Source organism: Eulemur rufifrons, chromosome 2, assembly GCF_041146395.1.
Source record: "Eulemur rufifrons isolate Redbay chromosome 2, OSU_ERuf_1, whole genome shotgun sequence".
Lineage (NCBI taxonomy): Eukaryota > Metazoa > Chordata > Mammalia > Primates > Lemuridae > Eulemur > Eulemur rufifrons.
In genome coordinates this window covers 81,735,152-81,753,944 of record NC_090984.1, presented here as the reverse complement: position 1 = coordinate 81,753,944, position 18,793 = coordinate 81,735,152, and the positions used below count along the sequence as shown (strand labels likewise).

The window sequence follows — 18,793 nt, the reverse complement described above, 5'->3', positions numbered from 1 at the left end:
CCCAGGCCAGCTCTTCTTCCTAACAAAGAGGGTAATCAAATGTACTATTCAAAGTTATGCCCACTGGGAGTATTTCTCCTCCTATCTCTCAAGGCCATCTGATTATGGTGTGAGGCCATAATTCAGTGGCTGTCTGCTTCAAGTTGGTGCTAGAATATATCATGCAGACAATTAATAAACCAGGTCTAAACTTTCTATTTCTCTGCTAAATGGCCATGAGCTCATAGATATTGGGCTGGAAAAAAAAAAAAAGAGGCAAAGAAGTAAGGGCAGATATGATGGAAGTTTGTTCACATAATTTACTTGCACCTTCCAGATCATTTCAGGCCACCCCAATATATACCTTCCCATTTGATGCTGGAATTCTGCTGCCTATGTTCAATTTATGATTCATTAAATTAGAAAACAATCAGTTTCCTAAAGAGCAATTCACATCACATAGTTACTTAATATCCCATAGTCAAGTGTTTAGTTTCTATCAAGTCCTGGTAGCAAGCCAAGAATTGCCTTTCAAATGGAGAATAACTGTCAGCAGATGAGGGTGTGTTCTTATCCCAAGACCCTAGGGATCTGCATTGGGATTCTCCTATTGGGCTTGAAAGAGACTCCATACAGTATCCTTATTTACCATTGGATCTGCTGAGTCCTAAAGCTTAAGTGTCAGGGCAGCTTGTGCCATAGTCTGGACCTTCAGTAGGGCATTATGTTGTTCTAAGTCTCATAAAAAACTAGCAATCTTATAGGTTACATGGTAAATGGGTCAAGAAGCAGCAAATACAGTACATTGTCTTCAAAATCCAGACAGGCCAACCACGCAATGTGCATCTTTCTTTGAGGTGGATGATACAAGATGGAACACCAGAACTCCACTGGGTTGTTGGAAATTTCACTAATGTGACAGGTCCCTGAAAGGGTTTATCTCTCATCCTCTGGTTTTAAGGATCTTTTTAAAGTATCTACCGTGGTTGCTACTTCCTGCTTACCAGGTCCAAGTTGTAAAATGTCATCAAGATAATAGATGATCATGATGTTCTACTGGATGTCAATTAACAAAGGTCCCTCTGGAATGATACTCTATCATAAAACAGAAGTGTTAAATAGCCTTGAGGTAAGACAATGACAGTTCTGTCACAGTCATGTGAAGGCAAACTGTTTCTTATTATTTTTGCTGATAAGAATTGTTAAGAAAGCTACATTCTGGGTTTCAAGTCAATAGCTACATTGTAGGTGCCAAGAGCTGTGCTGATTTGCTCTAGCAAAAACCCCACAACTATGATTGGCACTGTCAACTTGAAATAATTGAAAGGATTAGAATCCAGTTTTAAATAGTTTATTCAAGTGAAAAGCTGGGAATAGCCATCCAGGAAACAAAGACTTCAGAAAAATGGAGTCAGTGCTCTGAAGTCAAAAGTTAAAGTCTTGCTTTTATATAACACAAAGAAATTTAGTAGGATTATAACATTTTTCCATACAAGGCTGGCTTATGAGTTACAACAATTTAATTAGTTATAGTTTGCTTCTTTTTGCATACAGTTTGTTTTCATTACCTTTTAAAAGAGTGCATTTAACACTCCATTGTAGACAATGTGATGATAGCAATGAAGTACTTGTGTGTGAAATAAGGAAGTTAATTCATAATGAAGATCAGCAGTTAAAGAGAAGGGGCCTTCCCTGGCATCATTTAGTCATTTACATTTTACAAAACAATGTACATAAGGAAAATGGCTGACCTATAATCAGAGAAACAAAGGTTACAGCTACCTGACTGTGACTGGGGTCCCATAATCATATTCCCTTAATGCTCAAAATATTTTAAAGTTCTAACAGCTTAGATTTTGAATTACTTATTTTTACAGCATCAATATTTGATTAAATTTTTAATAATCCATAGATATTCTCGAAAACTAATTTGGCTATTAGATGAGTCAAACAGATGAATTAAAAGGGAAAGACATATCTTTCAGATTTTTTTTTTTTTTTTTTTTTTGCAAACATGGGCTACATTTTATTGAAAAGGAAGAAATCTCAGAGAGCAGAAGTCTTTCTGAGCAGTAGGGTTTATGATGGTTATCCTCTGCCTGTCCTGCCGTTGTATGTTGTGTGTACCTCAAGCATGTCACTTGTCTCTTTAGTTCACAGTTTTTCAAAATGCTAGTAAAGGAGCTACTAAAGGAACACAGGAGCTGTTCCCAAGGAGCCTCGTCCTACTTACACCTAATTGATATGGTGAGATCCTGGACTGTATGTTAATGCCATAATGATAAGAGACTTAGGGCTCTTGGAAAAGAGGTGTGAGTGTACTTTGCATGTGGGAGAGATGTTACCAAGAGCTGTTAGGTCTTCTTCAGTATTTCCTCTTTCTCCTTTTCTTTTATTTTTTTTGAATTTTTTGTATTTCAAATTATTAAGAGGGTACAAATGTTTTTGTTACATGGATAGATTTTATAATGCTTTAGTAAGTGCTATAAGTGTTTCCATCACCTGAATACTGTTCATTGTACCTGTTAGGTAAGTTTTTTACCTCTCCTCTTCTCCCTCATCCCCCCTTCTTGATTTCCAACAATTTTTATTTCTCTCTGTGCCCATCAATTAGTTCCAAATTATTAGAAAGTACATGTAGTATTTGTTTTTCCATTCTTGAGATACTTCACTTAGGATAATGGTCTCCAGTTCCATCCAAATTGCTGCAAAAGACACTAGTTCATTCCTTTTCATGGCTGAGTAGTACTCCATGGGGTGTGTGTGTGTGTGTGTGTGTATGTATATGTATATATATCTATATAAATATGTATATGTACACACACACACACACACACACACTGCATTTTGTTAATCCATTCATGAATTGATGGACATTTGGGTTGATTACACATCTTTGCTATTTTGCATTGTGCTGCAATAAACATTCGTGTACAGGCGTCTTTTTGATAAAGTGACTTCTTTTCCTTTGGGTAGATACCCAGTAGTAGGATTGCTGGATTGAATAGTAGGTGTACTTTTAGTTCTTTGAGAAATCTCCTTGCTGTTTTTCAAAGAGGTTGTACTAATTTACAGTCCCACCAACAGTATATAAGCATTACTTTCTTTCTGCATCCATGCCAGCATCTATTATTTTGGGAATTTTTAATAAAAGCCATTCAGACAGGGGTAAGGTGATATCTCATTGTGGTTTTAATTTGCATTTCCCTGATGATTAGTGACGCTGAGCATTTTTTCATATGTTTTTTGGCCTTTTGTCTATCTTATTTTGAAAAGCTTCTGTTCATGTCTTTTACCCACTTTTTGATGGGCTTATTTGATTTTTTTCTTGCTGATTGCCTTGAGTTCTTTGTAAATTCTGGATATTAGCCCTTGATTGGATGTATAGTTTGTGAATATTTTCTCCCATTCTGTAGTTTGTCTATTTGCTCTGTTGATTATTTCCTTTGCTGCGAAGAAGCTTTTTAATTTAATTTTTAATTTAAATTCAGCAAAGCCTTACATTATAAAATCAATGCACACAAATCAGTATAATTTCTATTTACCAGTAACAGTCAAGCTGAGAGTCATATCAAAGACTCAATACCATTCACAATAGCCACAAAGAAAATAAAATACTTAGGAACATACTTAACCAAGGAGGCGAAAGATCACTACAAGAACTACAAAACGCTGAGGAAAGAAATCGCAGATGACACAAATAAATGGAAAAACATACGATCCTTGTGGATCAGTAGAATTAACGTTGTTAAAATGTCCATATTGCCCAAAGTGATTTACAAATTCAATGCAATCCCCATCAAAATACCAACATCATATTTCACAGGCCTTCAAAAAATAATTCTACACTTCATATGGAACCAGAAAATAGCCCGAATAGCCAAAGCAATCGTAAGCAAAAAGAACAAATCTAGAAGCATCACATTACCAGACTTCAAACTATACTACAAGGCTATAGTTACCAAAACAGCATGGTATTGGTACAAAAATAGAAACACAGACCAATGGAACAGAACAGAGAACCCAGATATAAAACCATCTATCTATAACCCACTGATCTTTGACAAAGCAGACAATAATATACACTGGGGAAAAGAAGCCCTATTCAATAAATGGTGCTGGGAAAATTGGATAGCCACATGCAGAAGAATGAAACAGGACCCCTATATCTTACCACTTACAAAAATTAATTCAAGATGGATAAAAGAATTAAAAGTAAGACACAAAACCATAAAAATTCTAGAAGAAAATGTAAGAAAAAGTCTTCTATATATCAGCCTAGGCAAAGAATTTATGACTAAGACCCCAAAGGCAATTACAGCAACAACAAAAATAAATCAATGGGACTTGATTAAATAAAAAGCATCTCTCATATTGCTAATGGTGGCACTAATCTCAGTAATTTCCCTAGTGCTAAAGTTTAATTTTGGCTTTCTTCTTTGGCATGGGGGAGATGCTACCTAGGGTGGTTTTACTTGGCCCTACCAATTATAACAGCCTGTATTCCCCCAGAAACCTAACATAGGGATTCTGCTACTCAATATATGTATTCTCACATACATTTGGGACTGGAAAAAATAACCCTAAAATGGATCTTTTTTTTTTCATATATTACTCTAGTTTATTACATAAAAGAAACAAGGTTTATGCACATATTCCAACAAGTTTAAATAAAGAGCTCGAAATATAAAAGCTTTGTGACAAATTTCTACTCTTTGTATACTGCTTCTAGCACAGGAATAAATATGGCGAACAGGAGCCATTTCGTATAGTATGGATCAGCAACATTTTGCATCAATGATTATTACACAAATCATAAACAAATATACAGAAAAAGCTGGATCTTTATGTAATTGTACCCCAAGGGCCAGACTATAACACTAGGCTAGCTAAGGGAAGCCATTTTTATTCCAGTATGCTTTTGGCTTGTTCTGTCTTAAAAGCTTAGAATTAACCTATTGCCCACATACACAGCTGCAGGGGACACGATTAGAAAATGACCTTGAGGAAAAACAGATCAAGAGTCCAGAACAGGCCAACCGCAGACTGCTGATGAAAAGATCCACCTATGGTTTGCTGATAACCATCAAGCAAGTCATGATGACTTGCACAAAGCTTGCTTTCTGCCACCTACCCCTTTTACCCCTTCCCTTTATATGTTGTTCAGGAAGCAGAGGAGATAGATGGTCTTTGACAATAGGGCATCATTTCCTCAGGCTGCCAGCACTTGAACAAACCACCTTTCCTTCACCAACACTTGGCTCTTATGTTTGGTTCTTGGTTGGTGGGCAATCGAATATGTGTTCGCAACATTTAGTCCCACTGCACCCATTATGAAATGGACCTAAACCAAGAGTACACTTGACTTTCTCAAATCTGCACTCCGATCACTGGACTTCTAGTGGTATTTTGAGACGGTAGGGATTAGTGTTCAGGGCTAACATCTAATAACCTCTAGAAGGTGTGAGAACTTCCCATTCCTCAGTTCACAGTCACCCTGGTAAAAGGCCACAGATACCTCTAGAAGTGGCCTCAGGGAAGATTCACTGTTTATACCTGACTACACTGCAAGATCCTTCCTCAAGGGAATCTGGCCTCCCCCTTAATTAAGGGACTCTAGGTTTGTGAATTGGTTTAAGTCTAAGAATTGGGTATTGTTTCTATTATCCTGTACTCTATCACAGTGACTTCAGTTAGGTTTCTGTCCATGAGTCCTAGAATTTTTCCACTTACATATGTCAAGAAGCACTTAAGTAGGCTGATGGTTTTATTCATTCCTAGAGATTCAGAGATCAAGAGGATACCACCACATATCCTTGCATTGAAAACACCCTGATTATCAATTCTACCTGAGGGTTATCATGGTAATTGTGCTGAACATGTCTCTGACAGTTAAGCCACCTGGCCTCTATCAGGGTCTCAATATTCCCACTAACATCATAGATCCCAATCATCATCTCCAACCTATTAAGGACAGCCACCAAAGAATTTTTCAAAGATATCTGTGCCCTCTTATTCAAATGTCTGGATAAAGGTAAATTATATGGACCTTCCTAGGGCTAGAATGGATAGAATGTGACTAAGCAGAATGCATATAACTGAGTAAATCCAACATTTCCATAAGCCTGAGATTCCTTCCTCTACAGTATGTCAGGGAAATTCTGGCATCTCAGCATATAGACTGTAAGCTATTATTGAGAACAAGCTTGAAATAAGCCACTTAGAAGGACCTTCAGATGCTCATTTACACATCAAATCTGAATCCCAGGTAAGTATTTGGCAAGATCCTATAACTTCTTCAGTATATAAGCTCTCCTCCAAGAGCAGGCCTTGTACTTGTCCATCAGGGCTATAGTAAAACTCTACCTAACTCTTGTTCAAAGTTCTCAGTCTCATTCATATCTGCTCATTGCCCCTCATCCTGTGTCACAGGGTCCCAGGCCTTCTCCACCAGTGCCCTTACCTTAGTAGAACAGAACTAGGTATCACATTTAATTGACAACTGCAATGTTGTAGCCTTTATAGTCAAGCCCTGGGCTTTGTCCTCAGTCTTATCTTCAAAGCTGTCAAAGAAGCTTTCTGATTTTCTTGTTGTGCCTTAAGTTTGGAACTCAAGGCTCTCTATTTTTCTTTTTCCTCATGTATTCTCATGGAATCAGTCAGAGCAGCCAATTTTATTAATCATCACTATCATAGCAGCTAGGTGCTAGAGATTGATCTTCCAGTGCTGGAACCTATACTGACACTCCATCTCATGCCAACTACTGATGGGTATATGTGTAGTTGTGATGCCACCCGATACTATAGAATACCATTGTTTCACTTTTCTTGATAGGTAGTTTATACAGGTAACCATTAGATACATGAGTAATGCCATCCCAGAAAGCCATTTCAAGGGTCTCTTTTCTGAGAGTACTTCTAATCCCTATATCAATCAGGATTCTGGGAAGAAAGAGATAGCACAGAAAGATATTCTAATGAAAGGATTATTTATAAAAATGAGAGTCAGGTATGGTGGTGCATGCCAGTAGTCCCACCTACTAGGGAGACTGAGGTGAATGATTCGTTTGAGGCCAGGAGTTCGAGGTCGCAGTGCAGTATGATTGTGCCTGTGAATAGTCACCATACTCCAGCCTGGGCAGCATAGTAAGACCTTGTCTCTATTTAATAAATAAATAAATAAAATAAAATAAAATGTAAAAATGAGGACAGGGTTAAGGTAATCAACAAGGGATAGCAAAGCATCCTGTGATTACCAACAGTGGGAAGCCATATCATCCTTGCCCTGAAGGGACAAAGAAAAGGAGAGCTTATTGGAATCCTGCAAGAGCTATATAGCTGTCGGATAGGGTCACTGTCAAGCATTGTGGCCTCTTCTGCTCAAAACACTAGTCTATATGAGGTACAGGCAAATTTTAGGCACCCTTCTGAACATTATACCTAACATAATGTGAGGAAAGTGATAAGGAAAAGCATAAGATTATTTGTAACCATTATCTTTTTTTAGCTATTGAATTTGCAAACAGAACCAATTTGTGAGTTGAATATAGAAATCCTTCTACCAATTCTCATATAAACCTTAAAACCACTCTGAGGATATTGATTAATAGAAACAACTTCTTAACATATCCTATGGTCAATTCAAGCTGGATAAAAGAGGGCTGTGTACTGTCTTCTTTACTTCTTCTTTTTAAAACTCTTATCATAATGACCTGATGATAGTGATTCTGAATACCATACATGTTCTATTGCTACCCAGAACAAAATACAAGCATTTCCCTCTACTTGAAAAATATGGTTTTGCCTCAGCAGACAAATGGCCCTAATTAGTAATAGAAAGAATAGTTTAATAACTATTTGAAAATCCAAATCACAATTGTGGCAATGTCTTCCAACATTTAATTGATTTACATTTAACCAATATAAACCTTACGCTCTTCAGTCAACTCAATCACACACAGTTACATTTTGCAACTACTTTAAGTTGGAAGATTCATCAGATTACTGTATTGTTTAAACCTGTATGTTCCATAGCCAAAACTATTGTCCTTATGCTCTGTCCTATCATATTTTAAGGTTTTGATTAGCCATTTTTTCTTGGATAATAAATTATGAAAATTAGCTATGTAAAAGATAAAGACATTTATGTCTCAAATTTTTTAAAATTCACCCTTGGCTAAAATTAGAGTTGAAACTAGAGGCCACAGATTACAATTAGCATTTTACTTAAGAACTTTGAAATAGGGGAAAAACACTACAAAACAGAGAAAAAAACCCTTATAGTTTGTTATATAGATAAGAATAAAAGCTGAAAAATATTTACATGTCAGATATCACGAAGACACTAAGCATATATGACAATTAAGTTGTGATGAAGGACCCATATCAAGCTATACTTATTCTACATCTTGTCATTATAATGTTGGGTGGTTTGTAGAAACTCTCCTGTTAGCTACAATGATTTATTACTATATAAACTTCAACCTTGAAATTATGTGTTTAATTGTTTACGATAAAAATAAATTTATTCACTATATGTTTATCTTAAGGAAATTAAATCTGAATTTCTTTACCAACCAATCTACTTCACTGATCTTGTTAAAACTAACTCAACCAGTATTTTAAAATCCTTAAGATTCTTTTGGCGTTAACATAAAGCAAATGTTTTCCTCTTGGCATCAACTGTGGTACAAGTAAAATAATGATTATAGCAGACACATTTTTTAACCACCACATAGAATTTCAACTTTTTCCATGCTATCTGCTTCTGGGTTGATGGACAAAGCATATGGAACTGCTATGACTGGCAATATAAAAATATCTGCTCTCCAGGGTCTTGTTGAAGACTATGACCTCAAACTTTTTACTGCCTAATTCATTTTAAATGTTGTGTTTCAAAAATAACATGCTTAAAGGATTGTCAGGATATTTATCCTTGTCTCAAACTGGGCATTAAATTTCTACTTTATAAAGGCTCATGAGATAAAATTTTCTGTAGTGTTAGCATCAGGAAAACATGCACCTCTTTCTTGATCAATTGGTTCACCTAGATCTCAAAAACACTATAAAATCCCTTCTTTGGCTAATTTATTCCATTGTTCTGGTTTCCTATTTTTCTTCTCTCTAACTTCATACTAGTTTCTTCACTTGCTTATGTTTATCTTATGTTACAGTATGTATTTTCTTTTCTTTTTTTTGAGACAGAGTCTCACTCTGTTGCCAGGGCTAGAGTGCCATGGCGTCAGCCTAGCTCACAGCAACCTCAAACTTCTGGGTTCAAGCTATCCAACTGCCTCAGCCTCCCGAGTAGCTGGGACTACAGTTATGCGCCACCATGCCTCGCTAATTTTTCTATATATATTTTTAGCTGTCCATATACTTTCTTTCTACTTTTAGTAGAAACGGGGTCTTGCTCTTGCTCAGGATGGTCTCGAACTCCTGAGCTCAAACCACCCACCTGCCTCGGCCTCCCAGAGTGCTAGGATTACAGGCGTGAGCCACTGTGCCCGGCCTGTATTTTCTATATGCTACCTCAAATTCTCTATGGAATAATACAGTTATAAATAAGAATAAATGAATTTCAGATTAGAGAAAGGATCAATGTTTATAGGGTCAGAGGGGGGAAAAAAAATGAATCTATGACAGTAAGCAAGTACTAAGATACCAACAGAACATTTGAAGAGATTTTGAGTCATCGAAGCCAAAAGTTATGTGCCCACCAAAACAAGTGCCAAGAAGCTTTGAAAGAAGGAACTGTTCTTCAACAATTTTTTCAATGCAGTAAACACATAGGCTTTGTCCATGGAGCATGTAAGTCTGGGCTTACTTATGTTCTCTAAATAAGTGCCCTTTGTGCATGGAGCACAAGAAATTACATATATTCCCTGTCCTGTTAAGGTGTGAATTTAATTTCTACATTATACAATTGATTATAATTATCAACAAGGAGCATATTTCCCAAGAACAGAATTGAATTGGATGTTCAAAGCCACATGCCTACATCTACAACTTGCTCTTTTGTAATTTTTCAGTCACTAAATGCAGTAGCTAAGTGATATCTGGGTTTACTGTTCAAAACCTATACTAGACTCTAGAAATAACTTTGCCGGTATACATAATGCAGGCAACTTAATTTCTACCTTCAGAACAAGACAGGAACTGAAACTGCAAAACAGCTTGTGAAATTACTTCCCTGAACTCCTGTTCCATAGCCTGTGCATTGTTATGTATTTAAAACCTCTTATATTTGACAACTCTCTTTACAACCCTGTAAAATGCTTTACAAACACTTTCTAGAGTGTCAGATGCAAAACCTTATGCTCTTCAAGCTGCAGATAAGGACACCGAGATATTGCCAAATCTGATGTCCCAGCCCAGATCACATACTAAGGAAGCAGTAGAGCCAGAATCAGGCTGCAGCCCCTGACTGTATTTTAGCTTCTGCAGTACCCCGATCCCATTAAAGGTGCAATACCGGCGGTGAGATACCGTGTGTGCCCAACAAGGATAAAGGCCATTGAATTATCCTAGGAATTCAGGCTTTCAGAAATGTCTCAGAAAAACTAAGTAGAAGACAGGTTGTGCAAGTGTGCAGGGCAGCCTCAAACTGGAACCACTGGGAATGGTTTGCAAAACAGGAAGGTGCAGTAGGGTGTGCCGCGACTTAAGTTAACCTGGCACTCCCCCACCTCCTTACCCGGCTCCCCACTGCCAGGTTACTTCTGGCCCAGTGCCCTCAACGTACCTTTTCCGTCTTGAACTTGGAGGGCTGCATTCCCATCACCCTCGCGCCCACCCTTTTTCCTGTACTTGTCACCCTCCAAGTTTACCTGACAAATCTAGGGACGGTTTATCCAAGGCCTGTCAGGCGACGAATACCCAGGGCTATCCCTTATCTCTGAGAGTGGGTAGGAGAGCGCTCTAGGCCCTGAAAGGACGCACCCAGCAAAGGGGCCGCGGTGGCCAGGTCAGGAGGGTGTCGTGTCCTCACCAGGCCTCAGGGCGGCACTCTGGTCCCACGGCCGGCGCGCTCGGGCGGGCCGCTGGGCGCCGACCCACGCTGGCCGGGAACGTGTCTCCCAGTGACGCAGCCCCGGGTGGGGAACGTGGTGCGGCGGCGGCGATCGTACGCGCCTCTGCTGCCTGCGAGAGGACGCGCGGTGCGGCGGGCGGGTGGCGGCGGCGGCGGCGGCGGCGGCTGCGCGAGACCCAGGGCTGTCGGCCGCCACGGGGGAGGAGGACGCGGGCGCCGTCGAGGAAGCAGGTCCCGGGCTCTGCGCTCAACAAAGAGCGGGGCCGCCCCCCTCAGGTACCGAGCCGGCGCTGGGCCCCGGCGGGCGAGGAGGCCGGGCCGGGCAGTTCGCGGGCGGCCGGAGAGGGGGAAGGGCCGCGGCCGGAACGGGGCGGCGGGGCGCCCGGGACCCTTCCAGGCCCGCTTCTCCACGGCCACAGGCGGGACAGAAAGGAAGGGGCTGGGCCGCGGGGGTGCGGGGCGCTCGGGGTAGTAGCCCGCGATGCCGACCCGCTTGTGTTCGTCCGTCGTGCAGGAGTTGCTGCGGCGGAGGCTCCATGTTGAGAAGCGGCGCTGCTCCCCCTCGTTAGCGGGAATCGGGGAGCCGCGGGCAGAGCCGGCGGGGGCCCGGCCCTGAGCGAAGATGGAGGCCCCGCTGCGGCCTGCCGCGGACATCCTGAGGCGGAACCCGCAGCAGGACTACGAGCTAGTTCAGAGGGTCGGCAGCGGCACCTACGGGGACGTTTATAAGGTGAGGCAGGGTGGGCCCTTGTCCTGCGGTCGACTGGGTCCTAGGAATAGGGCCACTTTCTGGTGAAGTATGGGCATAGGGAAGGATGCTTTTATTGTTGCATTCTGGGGAGGAAGCGGCTGGGGTCCCTTTTACTCCGTTCAGAGTACCCTCGATTCACAGCTTGTTCTAATCGCTACCAACAAGCAGAACTAACCACATTGTTGCAAACCACTGTTGTACTTTTGGGGGGGATGGGGTGGGAGTGGTAATAACAGGCTTTTTAAGGCTTGCTTACGGTATCGAAGGGAGTTTGAGTCTGCTTACGGAAATACACTGAAGGATGTTCTAGTGTGAGCATGGAAAAATATCAGAAGACAGTGGACAGGAAAGAATATTGACATTCAGATATTTGCATTTAAAAAAAAAAAACAAAAAACTTGTTTTAATGGATGAGCCTGACTAAAAAAAGCTGTGTGAAACCCTGTCTCTAAACTAACTGTAAGTAATCTAATATTGGGTCAAAGTGACATGTGTACAAATATTATCCCATATAGAAATATGCTTTTCCTGGCGGAAGTTTGATCATTTGTCTCTAGTTGATGATAAAAATGTGATACTAACTTCCTGGGTTTTTTCCTATTTTAGCAGTTCCTCTCTTTGGGATTTAAAACATCCCATTAACATTTGTGGATAAGAGCTTCTGTCTTTGTATTGTGCTCTTGTGTATTAAGACAAACAATGAGTGTAAGTTACTCTTAATTTAGGATTTAAAGAAAACATGGTAGAAAAGGAAACACAAATTCCCTAAATCCACTGAGTTCTTGGAGGGTCCAGAGGAAATAGATTGTTTGAGATTACCTGTGCTTTTTGTTCTCTGTATCAAAGGGGGAGCATTAATGCAACTCATATGGGTATTAAAGGAACATTCCTTTGTTTTTTGCAACGGCTTTGTTTATTGACTTTGTTCATGGTGCATATATATGTACACACACATATATATCCCATTCTTCCAACAACAGTCCTGCATATAGCTGAAATGGTCTTGTGTCACATGGGTAGTTAACCAGTAGACACCTCTGGGGTATGTTGCTGTTTTGCACAGGTGGCAACATGGAAGGAAAACATCCTTCTTCCTACTTATTTGCTTTTGTTTAATTTATCCCCTATTTGTGCTAGCATTTCAAGGTGATGTTATGATAACTCTAGCATTGTTCAATTCTACTGAGATGAACTGTAGTGGATAGGCTTTTTATTCGTTAAACAAGCATTTGAGTCATCTGTACTAGGCACTGAGGTGTTGAATTGTTAGCAAGGTCCTAGCTCTTGCCTTGTGAATACCTTTGAATTCAAAGTGGATAATTATGACAGAATCCCCTTCTTTTTGCAAAATTAGAGGTTCTTAACTCTTACTTGTTTATCCATGGATTAGCCATTTTGTGGAATGTTCTTTTAAAAATTGAAATTCCTGTTTGCCTTCTCAGTGCCATTTTTTAGTCATCTTTGTCTTATGATTCACTGTGTATTAGACCAGTTCAATTCAGTTCATGTTAATTATACAATAGTCTAAATTCCAGTTCTTGTATGTTTTCTCTTCTCCCTACTACAAGAAAATTTTAAGAGTGTTTTCCTCACAAAGATCCCAAGACCTCCACCATTTTTCTTTATAGATCAAGCATCTAAAGCAACTGTCTGGAACAAGATTTCATTCTTGCCAGGGAAAACAAAGATTATATTAAAGGGACAGCTAATGCCTGTCTTTTACCCTGGTGCCTCCCTACCCTAGTCTGTCTTCTGCAGCTCCTACACAGAGGATCAAAAACTGCATATTTATCACACCCCATCTTCACCCTACAACACATGGTTTCCTCCCCTCACAATCGTGCTCACTCATGTATCTCACTGCGTACTAGGACAGCCTCTGATTCCTGAACACTCTTAAGACATTCATGGCTCCTTGTCTTTCCTTTGCCTTTGTTCTAATTACCTGGAAGCACCCTCAATTTGTACCTGTTGCTGTAAGACCTGTCCATAAAAGCCTTACTCAATTGCTCCTTCAGCAATCCCCAGCCCCTCCCCTTTATCTCTCCAACCCCATCTGTTACTGTTCTCCCTTCTCTCATTCTGCTCTAGCCACACTGGCCTACTTGCTGTTCCTTAAACATTATAAGCATCTTCCCACCTTTGGATCTTCGTTCTTGCTATTTTCTCTCAGAATGTCTTTTTTCAGACAACTACATGGCTTGTTTCCTTCCTCCTTTCTTTTACACCGTCTGCATCCTTTGGTTCCTATTTTATTTTTTTTCTTTGTAGTTATCACCATCTAACATAGTTTTACTTATTTTTTCTTGTTTATTTTCTGTCTAGATCCACTAAAATACTCCACGAGGGCTGGAATTTTTATCTGTTTTGTTCATCACTGCTCTATCTCTAATAGCACCTATGTGCCTGGCACAAAGTGAGTTGCTCTCTAAAAATTTGATGAATGAATATCAGTGATTCTGTCACACAGTTCTCTGAGCATATGCTTTGGACATTAAAACACTAACTATTTAATACTTTATATATTTCTGTAATGCCTTTTATGATACCCTCGTATGTATTTTTATTACAAATTTCAATTATTTGAGTTCTCTGAGAAAATATTTCTGAAAAGCTATTTCGTAGCATGTCCATTATAAGTGATTTAAATCCTGTAGAATTTTGTCAGTTTGTGTTTACTCCTTAATGTGCCTAAAAACATGTAACAGTCATACTGTAGTGCTAAATTTTTTAAGATCTGGGCAATTAGAGTAAGTTTACTATTTACCACTGTGTTGAAAATCCTAGGAAGTTTAAGAAGTATTTGCAATCCATGATATAAATTAGTGAAATAATTACGGTGAAGAATAAGTAAATAAGTCACTGTTCTCAGATATTATCCCCACTTTTTTTTTTAACACCTGAGGTATCTTTTGAAGTGGAAGCTTTAAAAGGACTGTAGCTTTGAGATTCTTTGTGAACTACTTTTATGTTCTTCAAAACCACAGATCCCCACTCCCAAACTTCTTTCCTGAGAATCCCCAAGAGGGGGAGCTCAATCTTAAACTGGCTGTTCCCTGGTTGAAAGAAGAAGAGGAATATAAAGACTCTTTCAGATGAATGGGGTGAATCACTGAGGGTGAGAGCAGGAAATGGTGGAGGGGAAAGAAACACAGAAGAGAAAAGGAATGTGGTGGATGATGGATGAAGGATTAAATTTCAACTGAGCAAAATTTTATTTGTAATTACTGTCAAATTTTAAATCTGCTAATAGGAAGGGGAAATCTGGAGATTTAGTATCTCTACTACCTTCTGTCCACAGTGATCTAGAACAATTGTGGTGTCATGATACAGTTCACAATCAACAATATAAGCTATTTATCCAAATATTTGGATCAAACTGTTTCCAGCTTAGATTCCAGAAAAATTCTAGGAACCTTTTTTTTTAAACCATTTGTGGGATATAAATTTAGAATGGGCAGTCCCATGCATTTTTTTCTAACCTTTGTTGCTTTTTCTGATTATTTAACTATGACATGTTTAGTTCCAGGAGGACAGGAACAGATATCTCTTGAACATTACTGTGTTATAACAAACAAACAGATGCTCAATAAATATTTATTAAATGACATTGGTTGTAAAAAATTACCCAGAGGTAAACACTGTTAATAACTAATATAGTTTGTTTTAGGCCTTTTTCTGAATATTTTTAAGCCAGTGTGTTTCTAGAATGGATTTTCTTTTTTGAGACAGAGTCTCTATGGCCCAAGCTGGAGTGCAGTGGCTTGATAATAGCTCACTGTAGCCTCGAATTCCTGGGTTCAAGTGATCCTCTTACCTTGGCCTCCCAAAGTGCTGGGATTAGAGGCATGAGCCACTGTGCCCAGCCCAAAATGGCGTTTATATTAAATTTGTGACGGGGATCATGATGTAGCTATTTTTTCCTACTTGATTGGAATGACCAGCATTTTCCCTAGTCATTAAATATTCTTCAAAATATGATTTTTAAAGGATCTGTTGAATGAAACTTCATTTAATCATTTTAAGTTTCATATTTGTTAATTCTAATTTTAAATGATATGTTATTTGTACAGAAATCTTTGTCATGTAATCTTATCAGTTCCTTAGGTTCCTCTGGATGCTAGACCAACTGGTGTGCTGTAGTGTGTCCTTCCTTTATATGTGCCCTCCATTATCTCTCCTTCAAGCCAAGAGTCACAATACTGGAATGGCTTTAGGTACTTTGAAACATATCCCAGGATCCCATTGTATAGAGACAAAACTTTATACATCACAACACTTTTGTAAGCATTCATTCATTCAAGAAATATTTATTGAGTGCTTACTGTGTATTAGGATATGGAGATGCAAGCATAAGAAAGAGAAAGTACACTATCAACAAGGAGCGTATAACTTAATCAGGAGAATAGATATGTAAACTGTCATAATTTGGTAAGAGCCATAGAAAGGAAGTGGAAGAAGTGCTCAACTCTATCTTTATTGGGGATGAGGGAAGAAAGAAAAAGGAGAGTGAACCAGGGAAGATTAATAGAGAAAAGGGCATTAGCTAGATTTTTTAAAGAATGCAGGGTGGTTTCTAAGTGGAGAAGTTGGGAAAAGATAGATATTCCAGACTGTGGGAATAGTATGTGCAAACACCTGAAGGCTTGAGAAACCATAATGAATTTTGAGGGATCTATACCTGCATTCTAGGTTTGGTGTGACCAAGCCTGGCAGAGATACCAAAAATGGAGAACATGGTTTTTTTTCTGGCAATATCTATCTACCAGTTCTTTGTGAACTTTTCTGTCCCTTAGAGTAGGTAATATCTATCTGCTATATGTTTTTATAGCTGTTTGTGCATTTATTATCATGATACTTATTCATCACTCATCATTTTTGCTTGTCCCTCTTTCTGCTAGCCTTAAACTGGATGAGAATAGGGACCTTATATTTACCACTGAATCAGCTAACCTAGCATAGTGCTTGGCACATAGTATGTGCTCAATAAATATTCCTTGAAGGAGTGAGCATTATAGCAGTCATATAAGTAAGAAATCTAAAGGGGTTTATTAAGAGCAGAAGAGTTGAGGTGTAAATGGTACATGAGGAAGTAGAGGGAATGTAGATTGCTCCTGGAAGCAGCTTAGCTGAGAAGAGAAAAAGAAATGAGGCAAATGTTTCTTCCTCTGTTTCTGTTTTTTTCCTTTCATTGAGAATGAGTGATTACAGCATTCAGTTACCATTCTTTAAGTTTATCTTATCATCCAAGTGGCCAAGTTAGAGAAGGAATTCCACAGAGAAGGAAACCAGGACAAAGAGTTTGGGAGGAATCGAGAATTTAGAAAGGAGATAGAAGGCAGAAACATAGAATGAAATTGTTAGGGACTATGGTAGGGGATAATTATAAAATCTCCCTGGCTCTTTGAAGTAAAATCTTGTTCATTGGTTCCTAGGACCAGTTGTTCCTCTATGAGCATGTTAGGGTGAGGCACATTAATGAAAGGGAAGATGGGATGGAGAACTGGGATGACAGGGTGCAAAGAAGTATTTAACACTCAACAAATATTTATAGAGGGCCTCTTTTGGGATAGACACTGTTTGGAGGCCTTGGGATATATTGAGTGAACAAAGTGAACAAAGATTCCTGCCCTGAAGTATGGCCAAAAAACATATGAAAAAATGCTCAAATTCTCTAATCATCAGGGAAATGCAAATCAAAACCACTTACCTACAGTGAGAATGGCCTTTATCAAAAAGTCCCCAAACAATAAATGTTGGTGTGGATGCGGAGAGATAGGAACACTCATACACTGCTGGTGGGACTGCAAACTAGTGCAACCTCTGTGGAAAGCAATATGGAGATACCTTAAACAGATTCAAGTAGACCTACCATTTGATCCAGCAATCCCATTATTGGGCATCTACCCAAAAGAACAAAAGACATTCTATAAAAAAGACATCTGCACTCAAATGTTTATAGCAGCACAATTCACAATTGCAAAGATGTGGAAACAACCCAAGTGCCCATCAATACATGAGTGGATTAATAAAATGTGGTATATGTATATCATGGAGTACTACTCAGCTATAAGAAACAATGGTGATATAGTACCTCTTGTATTTTCCTGGATAGAGCTGGAACCTATTCTACTAAGTGGAGTATCCCAAGAATGGAAAAATAAGCACCACATGTATTCACCATCAAATTGGTTTCACTGATCATCACCTAAGAGCACATTCATAAATAACATTAATTGGTGTTGGGCAGATGTGGTGGGGAGGGATGGGTGTATACATACATAATGAGCACGATGCCCACCGTCTAGGGGATGGACTCACTTGAATCTCTGATTGGGGGGGGGAGGCCAAGGGCAATATACATAACCTAAACTTTTGTACCCCCATAATATGCTGAAATAAAAAAAAATTTAGACAGAAAAAAATAATAATAAACCTCTGGGCAGAACAAAAAAGAAAAACAAAAATTCCTGCCCTGATGGAACTTACATTCTAGTCAGGGGAAAGAGACAATAAACATAATTGTAAAAAGTTGTATAATATATTAGACGGAGATTAAAGATATAGAAAGAAGAAAAAGTTGAACAAGTTAAGGGGGATCAGGAATGCCTGGGTAGGATGAGGGAGTCAGGTGGGGGCATTATGTAAGGATGGTCAGGGTAGGCCTCATTGAGAAGGTTAGATTTGAGCAGAGACTTGAAAGAGATGAAGTTAGCCAAGTGGATATCTGGATAATCAGAGGAAGTCTTAAGTATCTCTCTCTATCTTACTAAGTCACCTGAACCTGTGTCTACAGCTAAATTGTAAGCATAGGGGCTGGCATTAGAACTAAGACACAAACACATGCACAAAGATGTGTGCTATCATCACATCATCTTGAATGGTGTAGGACCACAGGTCATTGTGATTTTTCACAGGAGTTAGGTGTAGGTTACCAAGTCTTATGTCATTTTTTCAAAGCATGATTTTATAAGCAAAGGATATGTAGTTGTTTCTACTATGTCACTTTCCACCAGTGTTCTTTAATCTTT

General features: G+C 39.1%; 1 protein-coding gene across 1 annotated transcript in view; it reads left to right on the top strand.

Moving 5' to 3' along the window:
• The first annotated feature begins 11,104 nt into the window (after positions 1–11,104).
• The window catches only part of MAP4K5 (mitogen-activated protein kinase kinase kinase kinase 5), a 98,888-nt gene continuing 91,199 nt past the window's right edge, over positions 11,105–18,793 (top strand). The window contains exons 1-2 of the mRNA XM_069464805.1: positions 11,105–11,287; positions 11,526–11,741. Of these exons, the coding sequence (XP_069320906.1) occupies positions 11,634–11,741 (108 nt within the window). The 5' untranslated portion in view covers positions 11,105–11,287; positions 11,526–11,633. The remainder of the gene's footprint in view (positions 11,288–11,525; positions 11,742–18,793) is intronic.